Raw genomic sequence first — 27,801 nt, 5'->3', positions numbered from 1 at the left:
GATGTTTTTATAGACATGTGAAAGTTAATGGGAGAAAAAAAAAGATGTAAAAAATTATTTTCAAAAAACTGAACTCTGACCTATTTTTCCCACATCTATTCTGGGTCAGTGGAAATTAGGGATGTAACGATATGAAAATTTCATATCATGGTTATTGTGAACAAAATTATCACAGTTATCATTATTATCGTGGTATTGTTGAAATTGTGCTCAAAATGTTCAAAAAAGTACGAATACACACACTGAAATAATTTAACCAAGTTGTATTTTGAAAAAAATAAAATAAAATAAAAAAAAAAAAAAATTGGTACAATGCACTTTCTCTTGGCAGAAACATTCAAATATTAACCCTTAGTGGCCTGAGCCTATTTTGTCCATTTTCAGTACTTTTGATTTTACCTTTATAAACTATATAAACAAATGTTTACTATACCAATGTTTGGTATCATTTTTTTAAGCACAACATCATCTATATCATCTGTCTATTTTGTTTGGTTTTTTTTTCACTTTAACCTACTATGAAAACATAAAAGACCAGAAAACACAAAAAACTATAAATCCGATTTGAAAAATGTATATAATTTATTGCATAAATAACACAAAGATGCTTAACGAACTTTTTCAAAGACTTTAAAAGTGATTATCAGTTCCAAATATTAGGTATATAAAATCAAATATTTGACATAAAAGCAGATCTTTCCATAGGCGTTTTCTCCCCTTAAAGTGCGATAATCAAACACGGTTGTCATGATAATGAGAATTTAAACGGTAATACTAACCGTTGGCAATTTTACTGCGGTTTATCGTTATACCGGTAATTGTTACATCCCTAGTGGCAATCTATAAACCCTATTTGGTATGAATTCAAGCCATAGTTTTGCTGCAATAAACATTTGAAATTTCGCCCATGATAAGTAAAAGGAAAAAAAAAAAAGATTTGAAAAATTCATAAAAAAAAAAATTGGAACTTTGACCCACTGTTTGCAAAATGTAATGGCAAGGCAAGGCAGATTTATTTGAATAGCACAATTCATACAAAGGGCAATTCACAGTATTTTACAAAAATGGAAAAAATGGGATCTATTCTGGGTCACTGGCAATCTATAAACCCAATTTGGTAGGAATTTAACCAGTAGTTTTGCTGCTAGAGTGTTAACAAACAAACAAACTAACAAACAGAACCAAAAAAAAATACCCCTTGCCTTCCCTAAAGGGGGCGGGGTGAAAAAAAAAAAAAAAAAAAAGTGTGCCCATCCAATTTCACTGATCCAACTCCATGGGTTTTACTGGTGAATTGAATGGTCAGTGTTGTAGAAGATGACGGTGTTTCCACGGTAACAAATGGCTCATATGTGATAACCATGAAAACTGACAAACTGCATTTTACACCAATTACGCTGGGTTGCAAAAAAAATGTTTTTTGCAAGTTGTCTAGGTTTTTTCAACTGGTTTAGGACCATTTTGCACCGCGAAATCCAAACATGACATCTGTTTTTCTCAATCAGGTCAGGTTTTTTTTTTTGCTAATTTGATTTTGAAAAATTTGATCTTCTCACACAATCGATTCCATTTTTGTGACTTTATCAGTTGATTTTTTATATAGTTCTCACCCAAAATAGGTTTTAAGAGAAAAAAAAAAAAATTTCTAACAGGATGTAGTTATTAAGCGTTACAAACTTTAGCAGAATACATCAGGCATATTTTTGCAAGATCTTCTAGTCGAAGCCATTTCATTCACCTGTAATATTAAAAGAAAACATTAATCATAAATTGGCAAAAGGAAAATCTTCAGAACTCGTTTATTGCAAGAAATATGAAAGAATTTTGTATCATATGATGTGAAAATGCCCATAAATGTAAGCAAAAATGTTAAAAAGCCAATATGTAGCATAGTTCAGAAAGTTGACCTGACTGAGCAAAATCAATGTGATTTTTGGATTCAGCACCAAAATTATCCTAAATCAGCTCAAAAAACTGAAACAATGCATTTGTTGTTGACCAGTGATATTAGTAGTAGGGGTGTAAGAAAATATCATTTCACAATACTGAATTGATATTAAAAAGTACTACATCAATATTTTTTCCATAACACCGTAAAGACCCAAACAACCACTGGTAACCAATATAAAATATTAAATAACTTCTGATCTATTAAACCTATCAATACATGTAAATAATTGGTGTAAAATACAGTTATTCATCTTTTCAGGGTCATCAGATATGACCCATTTGGACGTTCAAAGACATTCAGAGGCTTCTACAACGTTAAATCACCAGTGAAACCCACAAAGTTTGATCATTAACAGTGGATGGAGACACTTGATTTATGTTCAGTTAATGATAAATTTTGTTGAAAAAAGTGACATTTTCTTCATTTTTCTGTTTATGATATTATGACAGTTAACTTTAAGTTTGAGTTTTTACGAACATCTACATGATCAGTGAATTAAATATGGGGAAATATCTGATTTTTATTGAAAAAACTGCGAAATACATTGGATGATATTATAATAAATGGTGATAAATTGCTTAAGAAAGGTTAAATAGAGGGAAAATTCATTTGGGAACTGTCGGAAAAGTAACACCTTGTTGCTGACCTGATTGAGCAAAATTAATGTGATTTTAGGATTCAGCACACCAAAATTATCCTAAATCAGCTCAAAAAACTTAATAAATTTGTTGTTTACCAGTGTTATTTATATATTTTGATAGGTGTTAAACATTTTAGATCAGTTGATGGTTTGGATTGTTGTTGTTTTTTGGTTTTTTTTAAGAAACGCGGGAACTCCAAGCATTCGCCAACGCAAGTCTTGAATCTCTCTGAAAAACACTCAGCGGGACAGTGTAGACGTGGCATCAGACCAGCTTAATAACGCTTGGTTTGGCAATAATATGACGGTCGTGGAAGTAAAAGAGACAGCTTGTGCCCACGCGGATGAAAAGCAAAAGTGGAAAAAAAAAAAAAAAAAAAAAAAAGGAAAAGAAGGGGGGGTAGAGAAAAACAGGGAGGAGCGTTAAAGGACGGCGATGACGTGCTGTCACCTGTTTGCCGGTTCGTTAGCTGAGAGCGCTGCATGCTCTCATAGGGGAAGCTTTTGATGCTTAATTTGCCGCTCGGCTGGCTTTGCGCATGGCTTGGTGCTCAGCGGAGTGGCTGTCCCAGTCGCATCCTCTACTAGTGTAGGATCCTCCACCGGAGGCTCGGACGGGGCAGGATGAGGAGGCAGCACAGGGACGAGGGTTACCACCCGCGTGCAGAGGTATGCGGACGCTGAAAGGATCTGCAAAAAGACAGGAAATGATGGGCAAATGTTGGAAGAAGAAGAAGAAGAGTGAAGGGAAACATTGCTAGTTTTTATTTTGTGATGCTTTCACTTTGTGTAGACTTTGTTTTGTCTTTTTATTTCCTTTATGATGTAGCATTCTGTTCATTTTCTTCATGCAGACATAGAAACCTAAGACAGAAGATGATGTGATAATCTAGGGATGTTTGTAGAAAAGAAGAAGAAGAAGAGTGAAGAGAAACATTGCTAGTCTTTGGTGGATGGATCGGACTATGTTGTGTGATGCTTCTGTGAGAGTTTTTATTTTCTTTTGCGATGTAGCACATGTAGTCATGCTCAACCCGAGGCAAAAATCGGATGAGTTTTCACTTTTTGATTCTCAGACACTAAACGTTTTGATGCAAAAAGGCAGGAAATGATGGGCTAATGTTGGAAGAAGAAGAAGAAGAGTGAAGGGAAACATTGCTAGTTTTTGATGGATGGATTGGACTTCATTCTGCGTAGCTTGTGTGAGACTTTTTAGTTTTTTTTGCAATGTAGCACATGAAGTTATGCTCAACCCGAGGCAAAAATCGGATGAATTTTCCCCTTTTCAAGTACAATGTTTCTCCAAAACATTGCAAATGTTTTGGAGAAACATTGCTAGTCTTTGGTGGATGGATCGGACTTCATTGTGCAATGTTTGTTAGAGACTTTTTGGTTTTTTTTTGCGATGTAGCACATGTGGTTATGCTCAACCCAAGGTGAAAATCGGATGAATTTTCACCTTTTGATTCTCAGACACTAAAAGTTTTGGTGCAAAAAGACAGGAAATGATGGGCTAATGTTGGAAAAAGAAGAAGAAGAGTGAAGGAAAACATTGCTAGTTTTTATTTTGTGATGCTTTCACTTTGTGTAGACTTTTTCTCTTTTTATTTCCTTTATGATGTAGCATTCTGTTCATTTTCTTCATGCAGACATAGAAACCTAAGACAGGAGGTGATGTGATAATCTAGGGATGTTTGTAGAGAAGAAGAAGAAGAAGAAGAAGAAGAAGAAGAAGAAGAGAAACATTGGTTGTCTTTGGTGGATGGATCGGACTATGTTGTGTGATGCTTGTGTGAGACTTTTTGGGTTTTTTTTATGATGTAGCACATGTGGTTATGCTCAACCCGTGGTGAAAATCTGATGAATTTTCACCTTTTGATTCTCAGACACTAAAAGTTCCGGTGCAAAAAGACAGGAAATGATGGGCTAATGTTGGAAGAAGAAGAAGAAAAGTGAAGGGAAAGATTGCTAGTTTTTATTGTGTGATGCTTTCACTTTGTGTAGACTTTGTTTTCTCTTTTTATTTCCTTTATGATGTAGCATTCTGTTCATTTTCTTCATGCAGACATAGAAACCTAAGACAGAAGATGATGTGATAATCTAGGGATGTTTGTAGAGAAGAAGAAGAAGAAGAAGAGAAACATTGCTAGTCTTTGGTGGATGGATCGGACTATGTTGTGTGATGCTTCTGTGAGAGTTTTTAGTTTCTTTTGCGATGTAGCACATGAGGTTAGGCTCAACCCGAGGCAAAAATCGGAAGAATTTTCACCTTTTGATTCTCAGACACTAAAAAGTTTTGGTGCAAAAAGACAGGAATTGATGGGCTAATGTTGGAAGAGGAAGAAGAAGAAGAAGAAGAGTGAAGGGAACATTGGTAGCTTTTTTTGTGTGATGCTTTCTACTTGTTTTCTCACTTTGTATAGACTTTGTTTTCTTTTTATTTCCCTTATGATGTAGCATTCTGTTCATTTTCTTCATGCAGACATAGAAACCTAAGACAGGAGGTGATGTGCTACCCTAGGGATGTTTGTAGAGAAGAAGAAGAAGAAGAAGAAGAAGAAGAAGAAGAAGAAGAAGAAGAAGAAGAGAAGAGAAACATTGCAAGTCTTTGATGGATGGATCGGACTTCAATGTGCAATGCTTGTGTGACACTTTTTAGTTTCTTTTGCGATGTAGCACATTTGGTTATTTTCAACCCGAGGCAAAAATCGGATGAATTTTCCCCTTTTGATTCTCAGACACTAAAAGTACTCCTGGAAAAAGACAAGGGATAATGTGCTAATGTTGGAAGAAGTAGAAGAAGAAGAGTGAAGAGAAACATTGCAAGTCTTTGATGGATGGATCGGACTTCAATGTGCAATGCTTGTGTGAGACTTTTTTAGTTTATTTTGCAATGTAGCACATGTAGTTATGCTCAACCCGAGGTGAAAATTGGATGAATTTTCACCTTTTGATTTTCAGCCACTAAAAGTACAATGTTTCTCCAAAACATTGCAAATGTTTTGGAGAAACATTGCTAGTCTTTGGTGGATGGATCGGACTTCATGATGGAATGTTTGTGGGAGACTTTTAGGGTTTTTTTGCGATGTAGCATGTGGTTATGCTCAACCTGAGGCAAAAATTGGATGAATTTTCACCTTTTGATTCTCAGACACTAAAAGTTTTGGTGCAAAAAGACAGGAAATGATGGGCTAATGTTGGAAGAAGAAGAAGAAGAAGAAGAAGAAGAAGAGTGAAAGGAAACATTGCTAGTCTTTGATGGATGGATCGGACTATGTTGTGTGATGCTTGTGTGAGACTTTTTAGTTTTTTTTGCGGCGTAGCACATGAGGTTAGGCTCAACCTGAGGCAAAAATCGGATGAATTTTCGCCTTATATTTTCAGCCCCTAAAAGTACAATGTTTTTCCAAAACATTGCCAAGACTGGTAATGTTTTTCCAAAACATTGCTAGTCTTTGGTGGATGGATCATATTACATTGTGTGGCACTTGTGGGAGATTTTTGGGGTTTTTTGTGGTGGAGCACATGTAGTTATGCTCAACCTAAGGCAAAAATTGGATGAATTTTCACCTTTTGATTCTCAGACACTAAAAGTTTTGGTGCAAAAAGACAGGAATTGATGTGCTAATGTTGGAAGAAGAAGAAGAAAAGTGAAAGGAAACATTGCTAGTCTTTGGTGGATGGATCGTATTACATTGTGTGATGCTTGTGTGAGATTTTTGGGTTTTATTGCGATGTAGCACATGTAGTTATGCTCAACCTGAGGCGAATATTGGATGAGTTTTCACCTTTTGATTTTCAGCACCTAAAAGTACAATGTTTCTCCAAAACATTGCTAGTCTTTGGTGGATGGATCGGACTATGTTGTGCGATGCTTGTGTGAGAGTTTTTAGTTTCTTTTGCGATGTAGCATATGTAGTTATGCTCAACCTGAGGCAAAAATCGGATGAGTTTTCACCTTTTCGTTCTCAGACACTAAAAGTAAAAAGCTTCTCCAAAACATTGCAAAGACTAGCAATGTTTTGAAGAAACATTGCCAGTCTTTGGTGGATGGATCGGACTTCATTGTACAATGTTTGTTGAAGACTTTTTGGGTTTTTTTGCGATGTAGCACATGTAGTTATGCTCAACCCGAGGCAAAAATCAGATGAATTTTCACCTTTTCATTCTCAGACACTAAAAGTAAAAAGCTTCTCCAAAACATTGCAAAGACTGGCAATGTTTTGGAGAAACATTGCTAGTCTTTCGTGGATGGATCGGACTATGTTGTGCGATGCTTGTGTGAGAGTTTTTTGTTTCTTTTACGATTTAGCACATGTAGTTACGCTCAACCTGAGGCAAAAATCGGATGAATTTTCACCTTTTTGTTCTCAGACACTAAAAGTAAAAAGCTTCTCCAAAACATTGCAAAGACTGGCAATGTTTTGGAGAAACATTGCTAGTCTTTGGTGGATGGATCAGACTTCATTGTGTGATGTTTGTGGGAGACTTTTTGGGTTTTTTTGCAATGTAGCACATGTAGTTATGCTCAACCTGAGGCAAAAATCCGATGAGTTTTCACCTTTTAATTTTTAGCCACTGAAAGTACAAAGTTTCTCCAAAACATTGCAAAGACTAGCAATGTTTTGGAAAAACATCTTTGGTGGATGGATCGGACTATGTCGTGCGATGCTTGTGTGAGACTTTTCAGTTTTTTTTGCGATGTAGCATGTGGTTATGCTCAACCTGAGGTGAAAATCGGATGAATTTTCACCTTTTGATTCTCAGACACCAAAAGTTTTGGTGCAAAAAGACAGGAAATGATGGGCTAATGTTGGAAAAAGAAGAAGAAGAGTCACACTTTTTACTTGTTATCCTACTTTTCCTTTATGATGTAGCACGAGTAGTTATGTTCATACAAACATAGAAACCTGAAGCGAAAATCTGATGAATTTGCACCTTTTGGTTTACTGCTTTAGCCTCTTCATTCCGTGTATCATTCGTTCATTCGTTTTTCGATTTAAAACCAAAAATGAAAAAACAAAAAAAACGACTCATTTTTTTGTTTTCATTTTCAAAACAAGAATGAAAAACGGATAACGGTTCATTTTTCCATTTCCCGATTTTGTGCTCAAATGAAACATGGAAAAAAACGGATAACGACCGTTTAATCCGATTTTGCTATTTTCAATATAGTTTTGATGTCTGACCCGGAAGTAGTCGTTACTAGAGAAAAAGTAAACACACGGAATCATGGCCGGACTCGACGAATATTTTGCTATAATTAAGCAGCTGTTTGATACGGAAGCGTATATCATTAACACAAAAAAATAAATTTGGCTCTTTTTCTGAATGAATGAGATACTGTTTTCTGAAAAAAATTAAATTCGGCTCTGTTTTTCTGAAAATTATCTTGCTAATTGAGAAAAACAGAGCCAATTTTTTTTTTTTTTGTGTGAATGCAAACAGCTGCTTAAGTACAGCCAAATATTCCTCCAGTCCGGCCATGATTCCATTTGTTTATTTTTTCCCTAGTAACGACTACGTCCGGGTCAGACGCTCGAACTATATTGAAAATAGCAAAATCGAACGAAACGATCGTTATCCATTTTTTCCATTTTTCATTTGAGCACAAAATCGGGAAATGGAAAAATTATCCGTTTTTCGTTCTGGTTTTGAAAATGAATTTGATTTTTGGTTTTAAATTGAAAAAACAAATGAACGAATGATACACGAATTCTCCTCTTTGCACTAAAGTCTCAGCTTCTGTTTCATTTTTTTGGTGGTCTCTTTTTCTGTGTTTTACAGCAAGCCCTCGACTCCAACCTGAGTAATCTGATCAAAAGGAACAATGAGCTGGAGTCACTAATGGGGAAGCTGATCCAGACGTGTCAACATGTTGAGGTGAGTAAACACTGACCCACATTATAGATTTACACTGTCTATGTGTTTAATGCTAAGTATTATCTTTTTTAAAAAAAAATTCTATTATTATTATTATTTTTTTACCTCTGTTTAAAAATATTTTGTACCTCTAGACCAGGGGTGTCAAACTCATTTTAGTTCAGGGGCCACATTCAGCTAAATTTGATCTGCAGTGGGCCGAACCAGAAAAATAATAACAGAATAACCTATAAATAATGACAACTCCAAATTTTTGTCTTTATTTTACTATAAAATAAATAAATAAATAAATAAATTATGAAAATACTTACTTTTATAAACTATCCAAAAAAAAAAAACAAACAAAACAAAACAAAACAAAAAAAACCCTGAAAAAAGTGAAATTTAAATAAAAAAAAAAACATAAGAAAATTTTGTGCAATTTTAACAATATTATTCCTCCACTTCTCAATTGTCCATGTGCATTATGGATCAGATCTACAAAGACACTAAACACTGAGGAACAGGAAGAAAAGAGTTCAAATTGTGCTGAATTTTCTTTAGACATTTCAGGTTGTTCATATTTGTTCAGGTTATTCACATTTTATTGTTACAGGATAGTATGTAAATGTAAATATTTTCATAATTTAATGTTATTTTTTGCACTAAAACAAAGGAAAAAAAAAAAAAGTTGTTAATTCTAGATTTTTTTTTTTTTTGGCTTAATTCAAGATTTTTTTGCTAAATTTGAGATTTTTTTGTGGCTTGACTGAAGATTGTTTTTACCTAATTGAAGATTCTTTTTTTTTTTTTTTTTTTTTTTTTTTTGCTTAATTCAAGATTTTTTATTTATTGATTTTTTTTTAAACTTAATTGAAGGTGTTTTTTTTTTTTGCTTAATTCAAGATTTTTTTTTTTTTTTTTTGCTTAATTGAATTTTTTTTTTTTTTTTTTGGCTTGATTCAAGCTTTTTTTTTTTTTTACTTAACTGAAGATTTGTTTTTGTTTTTTTTGTTTGCTTAATTCAAGATTTTTTTTTTTTTACTTAATTGAATATTTATTTATTTTTTGGCTTAATTCAAGATTTTTTTTTACTTAATTCAAGATTTTTTTCACCTTAATTCAAGATTTTTTTTACTTAATTGAAGATTTTTTGGCTTAATTCAAGATTTTTTTTTTTTTACTTAATTGAAGATTTTTTTCACCTTAATTCAAGATTTTTTTACTTAATTGATTTTTTTTTTTTTTTTTTGGCTTAATTCAAGATTTTTTTTTTTTTACTTAATTGAACATTTTTTTGGCTTAATTCAAGATTTTTTGTTACTTACTTGAAGATTTTTTGGCTTAATTCAAGATTTTTTTTTTACTTAATTTAAGATTTTTTTTGGCTTAACTGAAGATTGTTTTTACCTAATTGAAGATTCTTTTTTTTTTTTTTTTTTTTTTTTTTTTTTTTTTTTTTTTTTGCTTAATTCAAGATTTTTTTTTTTTTTACTTAATTGAACATTTTTTCGGCTTAATTCAAGATTTTTTGTTACTTACTTGAAGATTTTTTGGCTTAATACAAGATTTTTTGCTAAATTTGAGATTTGTTTTTGGCTTAATTCAAGATTTTTTATTTTTACTTAATTTAAGATTTTTTATTTTTTTTTTGCTTAATTCAAGCTACATTTTTTTTTTTTGCTTAATTCAATTCAAGACTGTGGAATTTTTGCACTTGGCAAAAACATCCCAGGGGCTGAACCGGACCCTTTGGTGGGCCACATTTGGCCCCCAGGCCGCATGTTTGACACCCCTGCTCTAGAGTACTTTTTTCATTGGAAATCGAATCCTCAGTCTCTGAACCAGTGACCCATCTCTTATATGACATGACTCATGAGTGTGACCGGTTTTTATGTTCGGTTTAGCATGTGGCTAAGATGTAGCTGAACTTTCCCTGTTGATTTCCATCCGCAAATATGAAAATAAAATTTAAAACAGTACAAAAAAAAAGCAATTTAACAGGTTTCTTAGCCGTATTTTCTTGTTTTTTTGCACTTTTATATTTATTTTTATTATTAACTGATGTTTTTTTTTTTTTACATATACAATGAACATATGCCATATTTAATGCATTTTGCACATATTTCTGATATTTTACCCAAAGTCAACCAACAAAAAAAGTATATGATGACCATCTATAATAGCGCTTAGAAAAAAAGATAGATATACAGGACCTGCTTTATTTTTTTTAATATGTGCATTTACTGATTTTCTGAAGTTGTCATAAGAAGTGTCGAGCCTCCGTGAACAAAATGCATTATTTTTCTTTTGAAATCACGTATTATAGGATAATAAAATGTATAAACACGTGTCTGCGTGTTGTCGACTGTGGATAATTCTGTGCTAAGCCTGCCTGTTCCTGTTAGCCTGGCCCACTAAGAGGCTTTAAATAAAACAATGCTGCAGGGTCAAAAAACACTGACATCTTGGTTTAGAAATAATGGAGAGCAGCTACTCTGTTTTGCAAAATCTTCACAAAACCACATGATTCATTTCAAAACTTTTTTTTTTTTCCTTTTTTTTTAACCTATACGTGACATGTTTGTATCATTACACAAAGATTTTTTGCGGTGACATAAGCAGAAAAGCAAATTTTGATGATCCAGAATTTTAAAACCACCAATGATCGTGACAATGCTCCACTTTTAACGTCAGAAATAAATAAATGATGCACACATAAAGGGTAGAAAACACTTGACCTATTTCCCCCCCAGTGCATTATAGTCACAAGTACACATACAGTAGAGTTTTTTTTTGCACCCCTAAAATAGCCTAAGGGACAAACAGTGACAACACATTGTCTCGAGGTGAGAAAAGTCACGGCATGCATAAGAAAACTTAACATTTTAAGTGCTTAACTCTTTAAAACCTAATGTGTCATCGCTGAAACACCCTGCATATATGCAGTTCGGATGACTACATTCTACTTCCAAATATTTATCAAACTAAGTTATTGCCTGTTTATTTATTTATTTTTATTTTTTATTTTTATTTTTTTAGGGTATCAATCACACCATGCTTATTAACCATCCAGTATCCTGTCAACTAAGCACCAAGTGTGCCTTTTTCGCACACTTGTGGAATAATGTCAAAAAAAAAAAAAAAAAAAAAAAAAATTCATACAGTTTGTTTTTAATTCTTTCACACTTTTTTTCTACTTCATCAACTTGAGCCGTAAATAAAAATACCAAATACTCAATAATTGTCACATTTTTTAACCTTTTAAATCCGTGTTTGTAATGTAAACAAACCTTTTTTTTTTGATGCAAAAAACAAACAAACAACATTTTTTTTTTAAAATATACTACATAAAAAGTGGATCACATATTATTTGATTTTTTCATCCTGGCATATGTCAATGATTAACTCCAACATTGGTTAATTTGCATTTTTTTTTTTTGGCGCTAGGTCAAATGTTCAAAAATACTAGCATCTGTCACCAAGTGTGTGTAACATGCACACCTGTAAATCAAACTATTAAATATTACACATTGATTTATTTTTCTGCTGTAATTTGATTTTATTTTTTTAAATCCAGGTCAGCCCTAATCATACATATCAAATGGAAGAAATAGTGCGTTTTAGGCACACTTGGGAAACCGATGCTAGTCTTGTAATTTTCTTTTGTTTACAATGTGCACATTTTACTTGGTGGCCAGAATTTTAAAGATCATGCAAAAATGAACAACTTTTAAATTCTAACCTTATTTAAATTGTGAAAAAATGATATGAATTTTTTTTAAAAATGAAGTGCAAAGTGTGCCTAAAAAGCGCACCCGGATACCAGAGGGTTAAAGATAGAAACAATATTTCAAAACATATAATATGCACATGACGTAGCAGACACAGCCCGATCATCTCTGATGAATGAAATATGGTATGGAAGAAAAAATAATGTCTTTTTACCCGCACAGCAGTGAGACATTATTATTATTATTATTATTATTATTATTATTATTATTATTATTATTATTATTATTATTATTATTATCATTATTTATTTATTTATGTATTTAATTTATTTATTTATCTTTTTATGAGCAATGTAACAGTACATACAAAGGAGCAGTAGAAAATCCAATAAGTACAAGCAACATCAAATCTGCGGTGTACAAGAATATTAACTGAGCTAATGGAAACAAAAGAAAATAAAAATTAATTAATTAATTAATTAATTAAAAAAAAAAAAAAAAAAGTCATAGCTTGTAGATGAGACATTATGTTTTGAAAAATTAATCGCACATTTGACATGAATGCACACATCTTATTTTACCTTTTATTAAAAACAAAACAAAACAAAACAAAAACACCTTTAGACAGTGCCTGTGCTGGTATCCTAAACTACATTGCATTTCCAAATATTTGTCAAACTAAATTATTGCCTGTGTTTCATTTATTTATTTTTATTTATTGTCATCACTGATCTTTTAACCTGTTTTTCATTATGGTGTGTGCTGCTGACCTCATTTTGATCTCAATGGGACTTTATGTGGTTAACTCTTTAAAACCTGACGTGTCACCGCTGACACACTCTGTGCATATACAGTTTGGAAGGCTGTAACTCTTTCACTGTTTGTGCGATTGGAAAAATTCCAACTGTTTCTGAAACCTGAAATTTTGCGCTTTATAGATTTTATTGGGTCTAGGGATGCACCAATACCACTTTTTTTCCAGACTGAATACAAGTACATGTACTTACATTTGATTACTTGCTGATACCGAGTACCAATATGAGTACTTAATAATACCATTACAGCTCTTAGTTACTGTTGAAAATGTACTTTATTGTTATTGTCATTAGTTTGGCTAGAACAAAGTGCTGCTACTGACATTTAATGCGTTGGAATGAACGTTTCTCAATCAATCCACCAGAGGGAGCCACTCTTAATTAACCATACTGGCCGAATGTCATGACAAAGAGTAAAGTTAATAATAATAGCAAACATGGCGACAACAGAGGAGGTAATACTAATGTACACTGAACAAAAATATAAACGCACCACTTTTGTTTTTGCTCCCATTTTTCATGAGCTGAACTCAAAGATCTAAAACTTTTTCTGTGTACACACAAGGTTTATTTCTCTCAAATATTGTTCACAAATCTGTCTAAATTTGTGTTAGTGAACACTTCTTTGCTGAGATGATCCATCCACCTCACAGGTGTGGCATATCAAGATGCTGATTAGACAGCAGGATTTTTGCACAGGTGTGCCTTAGGCTGGCCACAATAAAAGGCCACTCCAAAATGTGCAGTTTTATCACACAGCACAATACCACAGATGTCACAAGTTTTGAGGGAATATGCACTGGTCATGCTGACTTCAGGAATCTCCACCAGAGCTTTTGCCTGTGAATTGAATGTTCATTTCTCTACCATAAGCCATCTCCAAAGCTGTTTCAGAGAATTCATGAAGAAGACTGTGCGAGGAAAATGGTGGTCACACCAAATACTGACTGGTTTTCTGACCCCCCTGGACCACCCAATACAGTAAAAGTGCACATTTTAGAGTGGCCTTTTATTGTGGCCAGCCTAAGTCACACCTGTGCAATAATCCTGCTGTCTAATCAGGATCTGGATCTGCCACACCTGTGAGGTGGATGGATTATCTCAGCAAAGGACAAAGGAGAAGTGCTCACTAACACAGATTTAGACAAATTTATGAACAATATTTGAGAGAAATAGGCCTTTTGTGTTTGTAGAAAAAGTTTTAGATCTTTGAGTTCAGCTCATGAAAAATGGGAGCAGAAACAAAAGTGGTGCGTTTATATTTTTGTTCAGTGTAGATACTAATGTTGATCTTGATGAGGTTGAAATAAATATATCTGTAGTTTTTCACAAACTTGCACAGTTGATCTTTGAAATGATCTGTTACCTCCACAGTTCCCAGTGGTACTGGTCCAAATTCTCAATCTGGGTACGCATCTGCGAGCACCCGGGAAATGGACAGAATAGTATACAGAGTGTGGGAACAGGACGGACAGATTCACCGTTACTTTTGTCACTTGTTTATTTTGAAAAATCTCCACAATGCTGACATTACTCCTGCAGCACTTAACCGTGAACTGCCGTAAAGTGGTATCGGCGTGTTTGTATTGGAGCACTTATACACAGCAAAAACTGGAGAGTTGAAATTTCAGGGTTAAACATTTGAGAGTCAATTTTCACTCTCAAAGTGTAGTTTTAACTCACTGTGAGTTAAATGTCACTCAGAGTTGGGGTTAATGAAAAGAGTTAGTCAAGCCTGTGGAAATGAACTCAGCAGAAGTGTTGTTTTGCTTCTCTCCGGTGTAAATTTGCCTGGCCCCTGCATTTCAAACCAGGTGAACCTGTGCAATTTCTTTCAGACTGTCACTGTCAGAGAGAAAAAAGAGGAAAAATGAATTTTCTAATAAAAAAAAAATGTATCAGCTTTCTTTGAATCATCCTGTTCACATTGAATTTTAAGTCATTTTTAATGGATTCACTTTTTTATGATTCAAATTAACACTATTTTCAGAGTGAAAATTAAGTCAAATGAGTGTTATTTGTGTTACTTTCATGGTGTTAATTTAACTCTGTTTGAGTTAAAGGAGAAACTCTGACAGTGTAAATAATAAATCCATATGGGTTCATTTAACCCAGGTCGCTGAGATTATGAAGGGTGGCTGTGGGTCGTCCAATGACCAAAGGGTCGGCGGTTCGAATCCTGGCTCTGACTATCCATCTGTTGAAGTGTCCTTGGGCAAGACACTGATGTCACTGTATGAGTGTGTGTGAATGTGAGGAACTGTAAAGCACTTTGGGCACCATGAAGGTGTAGAAAATGCACTATATAAGTTCAGTCCATTTATGAACTCTGGTGAGTGTTGGGAGTTAAATTAGTCAGTGTTAAGTTAACTCAGGTTTCTTAGTTAAAAAGGCAACTCTGGCACAGTGTTAAATAATTAACTCCAATGAAAATGTTAATTTAAATCTGTAAAGTGTGGACCTATATAAACTCTGAAAAAGAGTTCAAATCAACTCTGTGGGAGTTGATTCAACTCTCCAATTTTTGCTGTGTACGAGTAGAAATACACGCGCTCAATATCGGACCAATACCTGATACTGGTATCGGCATTGGTACATCCCTACACAGTAAAATCGCCAGTGTTTATATAACACTTGAAGAGTTAATTTTAACAATACCTCACTGAACATATGGTCCCTATCTAAAAAGTGTAAAATTTACACTGAACATAGAGTTACATTTCCAGAGTCAACTTTACTCTAGTAATAGTTAATATTTTACACTACACTTATTAGTGTCAATCAAGTTTTACACTATGTGAGAAGTAACACCCATAGTGTTATTCACATTCAACACTGAAGAGTTAAGTGTTAAGAAATAACTTTTCCAGTGTTAAACCTACTTAACACTACATGTTGATAAATAAATGACTCTAAAGAGTGTTGATTTCTAACTGCCTCCTACCGGTGTTACATGTGATGTACAGTCTACTCTCGTTATACCGCCAACTTCCGTTCACGGCCAAATTGGCGGTATAGCGAAAATGGCGTTACAACGGGTTGCGTCCATAATGTGCATGTCTTTACTATATGATGTCTATGCTGCCTCCGTTAACCCGTTCTAATTGCGTTTCTAAATAAATCTTGATTCTGTTATGTTGTAAGGCAGGGATCGGCAACCTTTAACACTCAAAGAGCCATTTCGACCCGGTTTCCACGGAAAAGACAACACTGGGAGCCGCACCTCGGAGGTGCCACGGCGGCGCACCTCGGAGGTGCCGCGCCGCGACGCTGGCGGTATGACGGTCGGGAAATCAATGGTATAAGTGTTGTTTGTGCATGGAACTGGGCTGGCGGATGGCGATAAGCGGAAATGGTGGTATAACGGCGGGCGGTTTAACGAGAGTAGACTGTACTATAGTCCCAGTGTCTGCAGGGGTGAAAAAAAGATACTATTATTTCTGTTCCCAATTTGTTCTAAGTAAAAATGAAATATTGCAATTAAAAGTAAACATAAAATGACATGTAAAATGAAAGCCGCCGACCCGATATCACGTTATCCATTTGAAATTCGGTATTTGAAAACACGTACCCAACACTGACGACGACGACGTAACTTTATTCTTGCGCACAGAATCTGCTCGGATGAAATAACAAAAACAATAGTTTATTTACACAAACTTACAAACGCAGTTTTTCGATGCGAGGAAGATGGCGACGCCAGAGTCCGACTTCTCACTCAGTTTGAGCGCGGAAGTAGGTGGGCGGGGCTTTTCAGAGTCATTATTTTTTTAACACTGAAAGGTATCTTGCTCTTATTGGTGTTGAATTAAATTTGAGTCAATTTATTTTAACACTGAATATATGACACTGACAGTGTAAAACCTCTTTTAACTCCAATTATTTTCACCAACACTGGAAGTTATCTTGTTAAATTTTACTCTGTCCATTGTTGGAATAACTCCAAAAGAATTAAAATACTTTGACACTGCATTTCTTACACTGGCAAATTTACTGTGTAATTGGATTATTATGGTAATTCCACTCATACCTGTACTAGAAGCTGGAGAAGAAGCTGTTTTCGCAGAATTATAACATGCAGTACATTATAAATGATTGCTATTTTTTGAAAGATCTGGAGAAAAAAAAAAAAAGCGCACTGGAAAAATGGATGAGTCAAAAAAAATCCAGGTGCACCATTTTAGGCTTAGGCTTTAAAGGGTTACCCTTATGCAAAGAAAATATATTTCTCTATATACTGACTGTCAATATATTACTCACTGAAAAATATATTACTGTATAATATATATTTATATTTAAAATATACAGAATAATATATTGTGTCAATATATTTTGTATTATATTACAATATATTGAAAAATACATAAGGAATTGCCGCTTTCCATATATTGAAACATATATGACAATATATTTACTTATATATGTAAATATATGTCATTATATATTTAGTAATACACTTCATAATGTATGTATGCATATATACATACATATATTGTCTAGTGTATTACTACATATATGTAATTATATATTTAGTAATACACTTCAAAATATATACATGTATATATATGTACATCTTTTTCATCCTACGTTGCCAAAATGACAAAGAAGGCATCTTTTTTCAGTTAACACTTTTTTCATGTATATCACGATGCATATTTTCATGAAATATGTTATTATGCATACCACGTAATGTAAATGTTGATAAATATCTGCTTTATGTAAACTTGTGTCAATGGAAAAAATTTGAGTTTCAATAAAACTATATGTAAAAATATAGGGCAGTTTTTGTCTTCATTGCAATATATGTTTTATATGTATCAATATATGATTAAAGCATATATTGCAGTATATTGGAAAATATATGCACTACTTTCCCATATATGGAAATGTATTTTTTAATATAATGCATTATAATTCTCAATATATTGCCATATATTTTTGTTTCATAAGGGTAAACATGATGTTATTGGTGATAACGGGTTGTAAATTAATTTAGAAGATTGCACCAACCCACTAAATGAAGCTGTTTGTCGAGAGCGTGACATTGGCATGCATGTGACGCTGCCAAACCGAGCTGTAAAGACTCAGAAAAAGGGTCACAGAGGAAGAGCACCATGTAGGCTGCTTGGCATGCTGGTGATGGAGCTCTCTGAATATTTCACATCAGATTAATCTGTCCCAAAGCTTCTCAGAGATCGTCTGGCATCACAGAGGCTCCATTTGCTGAATAAAAACTGCATGATGTTTAAAAATATTCTAAAAAGAGCCTCCGGCGTTTGATATTAGCGTTGTTTTTTTAAAGAAATCACATCTGATGCAAATGTAAGATGTTGAGTTTACTGCCTTTGTTGGAAAAAAGTCAAAAGAAGCTAAAGCAGCATTTTTTTTTTTTTTTTTTCTTTTCTCGAATTTGTAAAACCCGAGTGATAGCCTATTTATCGCTAATCCATTCGTCTTTACGCATCTCATGGTGAACAGTTTTGAAAATGACTCCATCATAAACACAGTCCACTTGTTTACATAACAAACCGAAACCTCACTCACTCAGGCCTTTTCGGAAATTTTGTCACAAAGTGCATTGTGGGAATGGGAATTCCACGCAGCAGCAATTCCGCTGTCTCTTTTAGAGTGCTGAACCCAAATGTCGCCTTTACCTCCATCCACTAACGATATTCACTCTTTAAAACAACGCTGGTGAACTGGAGAACTTGTTTTCTTGCCGAATCTGAGAGAAACCATTTTCACCTTGTCGCTGCCTGGAATTCCCATTCCCATAATGCACTTTGATACAAAATTTCCGAAAAGGCCGGAGTGATGTTTCGGTTTGTCAGGTAAACAAGCAGACTGTGTTTATGATGGAGTCATCTTCAAAGTTGTTTACCATCTTTAGAAAAAAAAAAAAAAGCTGTTCCAACTCGGAATTAAACCCGGATCTTCCGCGTCGTAATCCGATATTTTACCAAGTGAGCTAAACATCTGCTGTTTCTGGGGTTGACCTAATCGCCTTATGATTGCCTCGGTACTTTTCGGGATGTACATGACGTTCTAGACATGATATAATAAGGGCGCTGATTGGCTTTGTAGTAACAGACAAACCGATATTTCGTGCCATAGTAATATGTCAATAGCCACTTCGATAATTTTTAGCATCAAATTCAAGCTATATCGTAAAAAGTACAATAAAATAAAATAAAATAAAATAAAATTGGTCATAACTTTTTTTCTACAAGTGGTACTTTAAAAAGGAAAACAGTTCCATAAAATAGAGATCTTTAGCAAAAAAAATGAGCCTTCTTGATAAATGATGTGTGCAAATTTACTTTTTCGGGTTTGCTTGATCGGACTCTTTTATGAATCTGGGTCGTGGCTTGTTGTTGAGGGGTGATAGTGGGTTCCAAAGCCAGACAAATAGTCGCTTTTCCATTGACCCTCAAACTGCACAAATCTAACTTGCGCATAAAAAGTGTACCTCATGGAAAAATGACAATTTCAAGCTCTTATTTTTCGATTAAAAGTTTTTCTGCTGGCAAGAGGTGGTTTTTCGGCTGTAGCGCAATTGATATATCACGCAAAACTGCAATGGAAAGACCTTTTTTCGCAACTAGAGTCACGTGATGGATGTTGACGGATGTTACAACAAGCGAAGAAGAAGAGTTTAAAAGAAAACATGGGGCGGTATGTGTGGACACACCAGGAAACTGACAATTTTTTTTTAATTACCGTAAATTCTGGACTGTAGACCACACCTGAATATAAGCCGCAGACCCTAATTTTAGAAAGAAAATCAATTTTGTACACGTATAAGCTGTGACGGTTTATAAGCCGGTGTCCACCAGTGGCGATTTCTCATAGACTGCAAGAGAAGCCCGGCTTCCCCTATCATTCCGAAAATTAAATGGTTAAATATGTTTGGTTGTGTTGACATTTCATTGACTACACATGTGTTAGAACACGTTCATCTCACAGACGAGTTCGTTCAGAATCAGCTTTATCACAGATCATCAGACTCCATGTTGTTCACTTCTCATACATTCCCGTTGCGCTGTTTCCTCATACGATCTATGGTCAGTGCATTTCCCCGTTGAAGCCTGGCTTCTATGGGAGTCTATGGGACCGAGTGGAACCTTTTTTTCATTGCGTCAAAACTGGACGGTAATTGGATAAAGGTTTTCTTTGAGTTCAAATGAAATTCTTCCCTGTATGTAAATGGGTCTGATATGTGTGAGCTTGTGTCATATCTGTAGGTTGATTTGTTGTTAATATGATGATTAAAAAACAAAAGACAAAAACGAGACAAAAGGATAGTAATAAAGCACATTTTCTCTTTCTTTTTTTTTTTTTTGTCGGTGGATTTATCGGGGTTTCCTTTGGATTCGTGCCGATACGGGATTGACTTGCTTTTGCGCCGGCTGTGGATTCACGGACTTAAAATGACTTGAAAGACACTTGAAAGTGAACAAATTTTTGTTTTTCGTTAGAGTAGGACTTTTAATTTATTTTTAAAATATGAAGATTAAAAACAAGTAATTACATCTGTTGTAATATCATTTTCATTTAACATTACGCACGACGTGCGCATTAATTCTGAGATGCTTTAAATTCATGACGGTCTCTGGAGAGCTTTACTGGGTGTTTTCATTCAGAGTTTTGTTTTCTATATTTGTGAAACAATATTAACATTTGAAGGTTTACTATTTTTCCTTAAAAGTTCCCCTTTTGGGTACGTTTACACGGCAACACTCCGCAAAGATTTCTCCTTTGCGTTATAAAATCATTCCACGTTAAGACGAAGCCGCTATGATAACGATCTGCGTTAACATGAATCCGCGAGGACGGCTGAATACGCTGTAGTGGCCATGCCAGACCAGTAGCTGGCGATGTAGAGCTGTAGTGAAACAGTGGCGGTGAAACACGCGCCTGCGCACAAACGATTTACGGTTTAGACAGCCTTTAAATGAGGAGAAGAAGAAGAAGAAGAAGAAAAAGAGGCGGACAACACTATTTACAAACAACAATGGCGAGTGGTCGTACAAAGACGCAGGACTTCTTTGTCTGGACAGACGAGCTGAGCACAGTTAGCAGCACGTATGTTGTTCTGAAACCGGCCATTGTTGTTGTGGTTGTTCCTTCTTTTTCTGCAGCTTTATTGTGTCATAGAGGCTGGCAAACCAGCTTGGAGGCGCATTACCGCCACCAACTGGCCTGGAGTGGGTTAACTGGCGGTTCTTGGCTGCGCGCGCATGCGGTGACGTCATATTTTACCCCGGAATGCTCCAATTCGCGTTAACACGGAGCTGGAATGCGGAGCGTATCGATAACATTCCACCCTGGACCCTGGTATCAAAAGTTTCCGGATTCAGGCACTCTAGGCACCGTTTCCATGTTAACAGAAGGCTAATCCGCGATAAAATCTTCCCGGAGTCGATTGAATCCTACGCCGTGTAAACGGCCCCTTAGTGTGTGTTAATATTAACTTTATAAAGGTTAAGTTGTTAATGTTATCCATTCCTGCATACCTGCTAACAATAGACAGATTCTTCCCTGGGGTGGGGCAGCAATAAGGGAAAATCGTCGTATAAGCCGCAGTGTTTAAAGCGTGGGAAAAAAGTAGCGGCTTATAGTCCGGAATTTACGGTAGTACAGGATAGAGCAGGGGTGTCAAACTCATTTTAGTTCAGGGGCCACATTCAGCTTAATTTGATCTGAAGTGGGCCGAACCAGTAAAATAATAACATAATTATATATAAATAATGCCAACTCCAAAATTTTCTCTATGTTTTAGAGCGAAAAACGTAAAATTAAACAATAAAAATTTTTACATCTACCAACTATCCTTTCAAACAATGTCAATAACATGAACAAACTGGGGAAAAAAAGTGTAATTTTAGCAATATTCTGCCGCAGTTTATCATTTCCACATGTTTATTATAACTTACAGATCACAGTGGATCTACTAATACACAAAACATTTAATATCAGGCAGAATATTGTTAAAATTTTACTTACTTCTCTTAAAATATTTCAGGTTGTTCATATTTGTTCAGGTTATGCACATTTTTTTTTGTGAAATTATACTTTATTTTAGTCTAAATACATGGAAATATTTACATTTACTAAGACAGAAATTTAAAGTTGTGAGTATTTATAGGTTATTATGATAGTATTTAACTGGTCTGACCCACTTTAGATCATATTGGTCTAAATGTGGAACCTGAAGTAAAATGATTGTTAATATCTTCAGTGTAAATTTGCATTTCACAACTTCATCCCAAGGGCCGAACTGGACCCTTTGGCGGGCCAGATTTGGCCCCCGGGCCGCATGTTTGACACCTGTGGGATAGAAGGATAATATATAATAATAATGAATATATCTGTAAATCAACATGATATTTACCTTCATTGCTACGTTTATGGAACGACTTCTCGTGTCATCTGGCGATAATAAATAAAAAAAATCATTGCATTTGTGATTTAATGGAAAAAACAACATCATGCACCTCTGTTTTTTTTTTTTTTTTATATATATATTTAGTTAATATCGGTAAAATTTTAAACATACGTTCAATGGAAAAGTGACTTGTAATCTTTTTGTCATACACTCTAAAAAATGATTCATGGGGTTAGTAAGTTAAGCTTAAAATCAAGAGCTTTCTCTGCTTAAAAAAATTAAGTTTGTTACATGTACACATTTAAATCAGATGATAAGTTATTTTATTAAGTTGGTCTAAACGAAAAACAAGGAAAACACTCTTAACTTAATAACATATTGATTTTGAACAGACATTTCTGCCTTTAACTTAACAAAGAAATATATTAAGTTAGTACAGCTTAAAAATCTTGTAAGCTTCCTCTAAAAGCTGAGTACGAAGCTGACGAGCCTGGACATGTTTTGCTGACAGACCACGCCTACCGCAAGAAAAGGAGGGAAGCACAGAAAAAAAAGGGAGAAACATGATTTTGCACAGAACTTTACCAAACTTTAAGGCTTGATAGAATTTAGCTTTGTTTCTGCAACAGTAGTTTTAATTATTCAAGGACTGAATAACACACATTTTGCTCCTTTCTAATTTAAAATTGTAGTATATATTGTCGCGTATTTGCTGCATTGCATTGTGGGTATTGGGTATATTGTTGAAAACGTGTTCTTTTCTGTGCAGGGGTTCAGCAGGGTTGTGATGTTGGTGTTAATTTTGAGTCAAGGTGTGCATGCTAATGTTTACTGGCTTTTTTGTGTTTTTTTTTTTTTTATTTTTATAGAACTGGACCATGAGTCAGAGCCACAGGCCAAACAGTGCCTTTCCTGTTTATTGTTAGTTGCACTTATATTGCTTAATATAACTTCTCACTGCTTAACAAATATAAATTAATATCTGCAAGAACATGAGAACAATAGTACTGTGTACATTTGAGATATTAACATGCAGACAAATTTAGTAAGTTAGTTGCGCAGAGAATGAAACGGGTCAGTCATAGAACTGGAATTTCCATGTGGAATTTCTTCTGATGTACAGAAACAAGTTAGACCAACTCAAAAAATTAAAGAAACTACTTGTATGAACATTTTTGAGCAGAATAAAAGTAAAACAATAAGTCAATATAACTAAATGGAGTAGTTTTTACACAATTAAAATTAAGTTGGTTCGACTTCATTAAGCTCGTAGAGTAAAAAGCAAATCATGTTGTTTGTACTAAAGTAATAGAGTTTACTTAACTAAAGAAGTCTTGTGGCATTTAAGCAATTTGCCAAGTTGAAATAACTTAAAAAGATTAATGGAAATTGTTACCTCAATTTTTTTTTACGTTGAGCCTATTAATCATTTTTTAGAGTGTAGAGCGCTTGTACTTAGCGAATGCGATTGCTGCTGCTGTAACTCCTGTCATTTCCGCGAAGGGATCAATAAGTATCTATCCATCTGTCTTTACATCCACCAGTGACCTAGTTTAGCTTTAGCGCGACATTTGTAGCATGACCCACATGTTCAACTCAGATATTAGAAGATGCACCGTCCTAGCTAAAGTCTAATTCATGCATTTTTCCAGTTATAATATAACCCTGAACTCTATCCATATCTTAGGGTTTTCATGCCGAGACTGTCCAAATTTCGGTTGCAAAAACTTGACTTGATATGGTTTTTCAAAAGTTGCAGCTCCTCGGGGGTTGAGTCATGTGTGTGTGTGTGCTTCTGTAGTTAAATGAATCACGTTATGTCACTACTAGGATACAATCTGTCATCCTGATCATATGCTCCGCGGGGCTCTGCCCACAGTCATTAGATGTTCCACATCTTTAAATGGCAAATGATGGTCCTAGTCCCTCTCTCCCTCTGTGTAATAATGTGGCTGATGTACCATTTGGGTCTAGAACAATTATAGTCATTTTTTAGACCAACAAATTGGTGCAGAAATGTCTCTTTCTGCACCTTTTAAAAATGTTACTGGGGCTTAAATTTGGAGTGGAACTGACGTACATCCAACATCGCCTCAGTAGGATGTGTGGTTTCGTTGGGGATTTTTCAGACAAATTGGCAATTTGTTAACATTTTGTCATTCACATTTGTCATGTCTTGAGGTGAGCAGTTGAAAAGAGACAGCGAATCAGAGGTTTACTGATGCCAAATCTGTTACTATTTTAATACTGTTGTCGTCTGTTGGTGCTGGAAACCCTTCCTGTTCTATCGGTTTGACAAAATGACCAATGAAATCAACTATATCTGCTGGAGACCCAAAGATGTGACCCCTGAAAACACAACTTTTCCATGTGCTTTTATGTTTTGGATCCAGAGAAGCTTGTAGTTCTGTCTTTTAGATCTTGGTATAATTATTAGAGTTGCAATACTTGACATATACTGTACGATATATGCAGACTGGTCAGTGTACGCAATCTAAACTTTACTCATTTGCTATAAAAACAAGTGGTGTCAAGCACAATAAACCCAAGTTTGAAGTAAATTGAAACAAAATAGATGTTTTTACAGACATGTGAAATTTCACCCATTAAAAGTAAATGGAAGGAAAAAAAAAGATCTAAAAAAATTCATAAAAATTTTCGAAAAAGTTGAAACTTTAAACTACTTTTCCCAAAATGTAATGACGTCTATCCTGGGTCACTGGCAATCTATAAACCCAATTTAGTATGAATTCAACAAATAGTTTTGCTGCTACAGACATGTGAAATTTCACCCATTATAAGTAAATGGGAAAATAAAAGAATTTGAAAATTCATAAAAAATTTAAACTTTGACCTACTCTTCCCAAGATGTAACCACATCTGTTCTGGGTCACTGGCAATCTATATAACCAATTTGGTATGAATTCAATCAATAGTTTTGCTGCTAGAGGGTTAACAAACAAACAAGCAAACCAAACCAAAAAAAAAAACAAAAAAAAAAAAAAACCCTTGCCTCCCCTTTGTGAGGGTGGGGTAAATATATATATATATATTAAAAAAAACGAAACTGCAAATTGAGCCAAAGCTAGCTAAATAGTGAGTAAAAATGGTGCAAATACTGACTACATAGCGTCAATTCAGTTTAAGTAGTGTGTAAATACTCTGGTAACAGAGCAAATTCTGACGAATTATGCAAATTTGACTAAGTACAGTGTAAATATTATGACTAAATAGTGTACAAATTATGAGTTCATTGTGTGTATATGTGATGGAAATGAAAATTTTGTGTAGTAGTGTCTGAATGAGGTGTAAATTAACTGAATGTAAACATGGTGCAAATTGAGTGTATATTTGATGTATATTTACACTTATTTAAATTAAGTGTAAATATGGTGCAAATTGAGTGTATATTTGGTGTAATTTTGGTGTAAATTAAGTGTAAATATGTGCCAGCTGAGTGTATATTTGTTGTAAATTAAGTGTAAATATGGTGCAAATTGAGTGTATTTTGGTGTAAATTTGATGTAAATTAAGTGTAGATATGGTGCCAATTCAGTGTATTTTAGATGTTCAGTATATTTGGTGTAAATCAAATGTAAATATGGTAGCAATTGAGTGTACGTATATAAGACAAATATTTGGCATAAATTAAGTTTAATATGGTGCCAATTGAGTGTATATTAGATGTAAATTTGATGTCAATTAAGTGTCAATATGGTGCTAATTGAGTTTGTATTTGGTGTAGATTTTGTGTAAATATGGTGCCAAATGAGTTTATATTTGGTGTAGATTATTTGTAAATATGGTGCCAATTGAGTGTATATTAGATGTAAATTTGGTGTAAATTAAGTGTAAATATGGTGCCAACTGAGTTTATATTTGGTGTAGATTATTTGTAAATATGGTGCCAATTGAGTTTATATTTAGTGTAGATTATGTGTAAATATGGTGCCAATTGAGTTTATATTTAGTGTAGATTATGTGTAAATATGGTGCCAATTGAGTTTATATTTAGTGTAGATTATGTGTAAATATGGTGCCAATTGAGTTTATATTTAGTGTAGATTATGTGCAAATATGGTGCCAATTGAGTGTATATTAGATGTAAACTTGGTGTTAATTAAGTGTAAATATGGTGCCAACTGAGTTTATATTTGGTGTAGATTATTTGTAAATATGGTGCCAATTGAGTTTATATTTAGTGTAGATTATGTGTAAATATGGTGCCAATTGAGTGTATATTAGATGTAAATTTGGTGTAAATTAAGTGTAAATATGGTGCCAACTGAGTTTATATTTGGTGTAAATTAATTGTAAATATGGTGCCAATTGAGTGTATATTAGATGTAAATTTGGTGTAAATTAAGTGTAAATATGGTGCCAATTGAGTTTATATTTAGTGTAGATTATGTGTAAATATGGTGCCAATTGAGTGTATATTAGATGTTAAATTTGGTGTAAATTAATTGTAAATATGGTGCCAATTGAGTTTATATTTAGTGTAGATTATGTGTAAATATGGTGCCAATTGAGTGTATATTAGATGTTAAATTTGGTGTAAATTAATTGTAAATATGGTGCCAATTGAATTTATATTTAGTGTAGATTATTTGTAAATATGGTGCCAATTGAGTTTATATTTAGTGTAGATTATTTGTAAATATGGTGCCAATTGAGTGTATATTAGATGTAAATTTGGTGTTAATTAAGTGTAAATATGGTGCCAACTCAGTTTATATTTGGTGTAGATTATTTGTAAATATGGTGCCAATTGAGTTTATATTTAGTGTAGATTATGTGTAAATATGGTGCCAATTGAGTGTATATTAGATTTTAAATTTGGTGTAAATTAATTGTAAATATGGTGCCAATTGAGTGTATATTAGATGTAAATTTGGTGTTAATTAAGTGTAAATATGGTGCCAATTGAGTTTATATTTGGTGTAGATTATTTGTAAATATGGTGCCAATTGAGTTTATATTTAGTGTAGATTATGTGTAAATATGGTGCCAATTGAGTGTATATTAGATGTTAAATTTGGTGTAAATTAATTGTAAATATGGTGCCAATTGAGGGTATATTAGATGTAAATTTGGTGTAAATTAAGTGTCATTATGGTGCCAATTGACTTTATATTTGGTGTAGATTATGTGTAAATATGGTGCCAACTGAGTGTATATTAGAAGTAAATTTGGTGTAAATTAAGTGTATATTAGTTATACATCGGTTGTAATTTATGTGCAATTTAAGTGATTAGGTGTGAATTTGGCGTAAAAAATATGTAAGTGTAAAATTGGTGTAAATTATTTTTCTCACATACAAGTATTCTGTTCAGGAGGGGATATCTTCAGACTTTTCAAACATTTTCCTTTGACTCCATTTGAACAGTTCCAGCTCCATGCTGTCATTA

General features: G+C 34.1%; 1 protein-coding gene across 1 annotated transcript in view; it reads left to right on the top strand.

Moving 5' to 3' along the window:
• Window positions 1-27,801, top strand: part of LOC115433075 (E3 ubiquitin-protein ligase Midline-1-like) — a 192,862-nt gene that overhangs the window by 106,578 nt on the left and 58,483 nt on the right. The window contains exon 3 of the mRNA XM_030154286.1: window positions 8,379-8,474. Coding sequence (XP_030010146.1) covers window positions 8,379-8,474 — 96 coding nt within the window. The remainder of the gene's footprint in view (window positions 1-8,378; window positions 8,475-27,801) is intronic.

The sequence above is a fragment of the Sphaeramia orbicularis genome, chromosome 2, assembly GCF_902148855.1.
Source record: "Sphaeramia orbicularis chromosome 2, fSphaOr1.1, whole genome shotgun sequence".
Classification (NCBI taxonomy): domain Eukaryota; kingdom Metazoa; phylum Chordata; class Actinopteri; order Kurtiformes; family Apogonidae; genus Sphaeramia; species Sphaeramia orbicularis.
Note: the sequence above shows the minus strand (reverse complement) of the source record. Positions and strands in the feature narration are given on the sequence as shown.